This window comes from Mus caroli, chromosome 1 (genome assembly GCF_900094665.2).
Source record: "Mus caroli chromosome 1, CAROLI_EIJ_v1.1, whole genome shotgun sequence".
Lineage (NCBI taxonomy): Eukaryota > Metazoa > Chordata > Mammalia > Rodentia > Muridae > Mus > Mus caroli.
Window position 1 is genome coordinate 80,271,748 of NC_034570.1, and position 4,495 is coordinate 80,276,242.

Sequence of the window (4,495 nt, forward strand, 5' to 3'; positions counted from 1 at the left end):
CCTGGTCTTCAAAGTGAGTTCCAGGACAGCCAGGGTTATTACAGAGAAACCCTGTCTCGAAAAAAACCAAAAAAAAAAATAATAATAATAATCATAATAATTTCTCTCCTAGAAACACTGACAATCTTTTTTTTTTTTTTTAGTTTTTATACAAGTTTTTATTTTAAAGATTTTTATGACAATCTTTTTTAAGTAAACTTATAGTTAGACAATGAACATAGACATGTAATGCATCTTAAATACTCTCACTATGTCACTATGTCAGGTGGTATCATATAAGGGCCTTTGAATATATTTCTTAATGATTTCATTTTTAATATTTTATGCTCTCTTACTATGCTTAATTCCCCAAGAACATTTTCTATGTTTTGAAACAATTTAGTATTAGGATCCTCAGTTATGGATAGTATTAAATGTTCATTAATGATAATTTTAGGATACGAAATGATATGAATATAAAAGTTGAACAAAATTTTTTATGTATTTGACTCTCAAAATACTCAATATTATTAATGTCTCTGATGTATAAGATGCATTTAAATAATAAAAAAATTTAAGAAAAAAAATAGTAGAAAGGCTAGGGACATACTTACTGCCCCTTGAAGACTTGGATCTAACTGGGTGACAGCATTTTCTGCTCAGTGACATGACATCCTGGTCAGGTTGGAGGTGGCCCACTTGCACTAGGTCTCAGGCTGCTGTCTCCCTTAGGTCAGAGAGTGTGGTCCGAGAGATGGAACTGTTAGGGAAGATCACTGCTCTGGACCTAAACCCTGAGAGAACTGAGCTCCTGAGCTGCTCCCGTGATGACCTGCTAAAAGTCATTGACCTCCGGACCAACGCAGTCAAACAGACTTTCAGGTATTGGGCTCTGGGCCTGGCCTGGCCTACTTCTGTCCTGCTGGGTGAGTGAGTGCACTGTAGGCGGCTGCTAACCTGCCTGCTGTGTGTTTCAGTGCGCCTGGATTCAAATGCGGCTCTGACTGGACCCGGGTTGTCTTCAGGTTAGTAGCCGTGTCCTAGCCAATGCTTGAGGTTAAAGCTGGACATTTTCCTTCAGAGGGAGGTAAAACATAACCTTTCTGCTACCTCTGGAGCCTGCAGGAGTGAGGCTGAAGGTCACCTGGTGGTCCTGCTGGAGTCTTGTTGGGTTTTATTGTGAGCATGGTTGGCTGATGCTTGGTTCTGAGTGACTACGTTCTCCTTTTCACACTCACTTGCCAAGACTTGGCACTGACACTGAAAAGGCCTGGTGTCCCTGGGGTGGAACGGCACAGTCTGTTGGGAGGTGACACTGGAAGGTGAAACAGTGATCTCCTCGTTCTGCCTTCTGGGTACCATACTTTTCTCAGGTGTATTCTGGGATTGGCTGTCGTAGTAGGGAAAAGTGTCTGTCTGATGTGGTGTGTGTGCATGTGGTCTCCTGAGCTTACGTATACATGCAGAGGCAAGAGAAGGACATCAAATGTTCTGCTCCACCACTCCCCCTAGTCCCTTGAGACAATCTTTCCCTGAACCTAGAGCTAGGCTGACAGCCTGCAAGCCTGTCTTTTCCCCAGCAGGCCTGGATTTCGGGTTCTTATGTGCACATGCACAGTTTTTTAACATTGGTTTTGGAGATTAGAGCTTGGATCCTCAAGCTGCAGACAACACTCTTGACATAGCAGGTCGTCTCCCCAACTGCGTCTGAGCACTTTATGGTTTCCCCTGCCTACAGTTGCTGAACCATACAGCAAGCCTGTTTATGGGCAGAAACTTTGAACTTTTTAGAGATTGGCTTTGGACTCCCCTGTGTGTACTTCAGTCCGATAAGTAGGGATGTGGAGCTTCAAATAGCAGCATGGCACTGCTCTTGGGTAGTAGCCAGGTGGCTGAATGAACAAGGCTGCTCACAGCTAGCCTGTGACCTGCATCTGTGAGCACAGAAGTGGTTCTATGAGGCTTAAAGGTTTATAGCTTTTGCCCTCTTACTGTCTCCTCCAGCCCTGATGGCAGTTACGTGGCAGCAGGCTCAGCTGAGGGTTCTCTTTATGTCTGGAGTGTGCTGACAGGGAAAGTGGAGAAGGTTCTTTCAAAACAGCACAGGTAAGATGAGCTCCTCCAGGGCATGTACTCAGGCCTACATCTAAAGCAGAGCCTGTGATCTCATCCCAGGGCTTATGCAGTCTTTGGTTGGGTGCGAACCTCAGTGGGCTCCTGGAAAGCAGTCCCCCTTCCTATTTACAGGGCTGATTGACCAAGGTTAGTGGGGCCAGGCTTCACCACTCCACAGTGACTGAGGTGCCAAAGGTAGAGCCATCGATCGGTGGCCACTGGGGAAAGCCTCAGGGCCCTGGCTTCCTGTGGATTGGAGCGCTCTACTCGTGACCTGGCAGTTGTGCTGCCCTAGGGAGCTGAGTGTTCTCTCTTTCTGCTTCCCTAAGGGCTACTCTTGGGGTGAACCATATAAGGCCTGGTTGCTAATGGAGACTTCTCCTGTCTAGTTCAGTGTTGTTACTGGGATAATGCAGCTTTCTTAGCATACCCCCCTGCTGTGGGTGGGTGTGCCTGTATTTTGCACACGCCCGGGTCTGGTCTCTTGCTGACTGAAGTCTCTTCTGATTGGTCCTTAAGCTCTTCTATCAATGCTGTGGCGTGGGCCCCCTCGGGCTTACATGTTGTCAGTGTGGACAAAGGAAGCAGAGCTGTGCTGTGGGCACAGCCTTGACGCTGCACCCTTAGGAGCACCGTGGGACCCACGGCCCATCTTGAAGAATGATGTGTCCTCCCAGAAAAGAGCTGAAGCCATGTGGTGCCGTAGCTTTCTTGAGAACTTTGACTTAAGGTCTCTAATGGCTGAGAAGAACCAACACTGAACCAAACTGACTCTGCAAGTCCCTAGCAGAGGTTCGGATTTTTGTCTGCATTTGGGTAGGAAACACTACTAACTCTGACCTTCCATACCTCATGGGGAGTACAGGGTCCCTGCTGGGTCTCCCCACTGGACACAGTGCCAAGGACAACCCCACACACCGGGTATTGGGTCCCCTGTGCTCTTCCCATCTTTCCAAAGTCTATTGTAGCCTGATGCTTGCCCCCTTTCTGTGGAGTCACTTACCCAGGGGGCTCACTGTAGGCATTGGGTCAGTGGAAACCAAATCCAGGCCTGTCCTCCTGTGACAAAGGATGGGTGGAGCTGTTTTCAGGGCTGGTGGTGTGTCTGGTCTCACTGCTGAAACCTGCATCTTCAGCTGGCCCTCAGAACCCTGAACTCCCTTCCTGCCAACACTTGCACATAGCTTTGTGTGTGTGAGGAAAGGACTGTGCCAACCTTTCCCTGTCTGGTAGAATTTGCAGCAGAGGTGAGAAACGCATCTTTATCCTGCATCACTGCAAGTGCACAGCAGGTGGCCGAGCACTCACCTGGAGCAGAAAGTGGTGAGGCCAGCCACTGCCTGTGTGTGCCGTGCAGTGCAGTGTTGGTAAGAGAAGCCTACCTAGGAGCTGGTGATGATGAAGGCTGGGCTGGGAAAGCATTCTCTGTCCTGCTCGCCCGTGCACATGGTCTGAGCGCCACGTTTGTCTGTCACATTTACTTTGCACTTTATTTTTTGCTTCCACACTGTTCTCTGGACAGCAGGGACAACATGAGTGCTGGAGCTTGGGAAGAGGGACAGCAGTCCTGCCTGCCCTGCCCGAAACCCACCTGTTGCTTTGCTCCCAGAGAGTTTGTGGCGTTGGAAGTTGAGATTCGCTGGCCAGGGCACATCTTTTATTTATTTAATTATGTGTCCCAACAGAACTTGATTGTAAATAAAGAAGAAATTCTGTTATATACTTTTCAAACTCCTTGCATCTTGATTGTCTTTTCTGTCACACCCTTAAGTAAGGGGAAAGGGAACTGGTTTTTCTGATACTTAACTCCTTTTTGGAGATGAGGTCTTGCTTTGTGTGTAGCTTGGACCAGCTTACCCTCAATCCTGTTGCTACCCAGTGGATGGTATAACAAGGGTACACAACCTTGCCCTGGGAAGGTTGCCCAACCTTTGGCTGAGAAACAAGATTGCCATGATTCAAGGCATACAGAACACCCCATCGTGTCTGTTTCCCTAACTGGGGTTTTGTGAATCTCAGTGCTGAAGCATGGAGTTTACACTCTGCCTGTGTGGGATACACTAAGGTGAGAAGCAGTGCCATGCTACATTGTACTCCTTAGCCTTGCTTTAATGGAAACCACCATTTTAGCTTCTGTAAGATAACCCAAGTAGTAATACTTGGATTTTAGTTCTCAAACTAGGCTGTCTGAATTATATCTTATTTTAAAAATGGGAAGAAGTTTCACAGCTGAGCTCTGGCCAGCTTCATGACTCAGATGGGCACGTTTATGCTAACTGTCCCTTGACACTGTGCCACTCCAGGTCCATATGGGGGGCGTGCAAAGTGAGTCATCTATGACGTTATCTGTATCCTATTTCGGTGAGTGTCAAACAGTACGTCTCAATTTTTATTCATTAAC

General features: G+C 47.3%; 1 protein-coding gene across 4 annotated transcripts in view; it reads left to right on the top strand.

Moving 5' to 3' along the window:
• Positions 1–3,949, top strand: part of Atg16l1 (autophagy related 16 like 1) — a 43,359-nt gene extending 39,410 nt beyond the window's left edge. For 2 of the 4 annotated variants that reach the window (XM_029477157.1, XM_021155811.2), the window contains 4 exons: positions 712–861; positions 957–1,004; positions 1,984–2,085; positions 2,614–3,828. In XM_029477157.1, the coding sequence (XP_029333017.1) occupies positions 712–861; positions 957–1,004; positions 1,984–2,085; positions 2,614–2,707 (394 nt within the window). In that variant the 3' untranslated portion in view covers positions 2,708–3,828. Of the gene's footprint in view, positions 1–711; positions 862–956; positions 1,005–1,983; positions 2,086–2,613 lie in introns of all 4 variants that reach the window. The other 2 variants (XM_021155819.2, XM_029477166.1) reach the window with 2 other exon arrangements.
• The last annotated feature ends 546 nt before the right edge of the window (positions 3,950–4,495 follow it).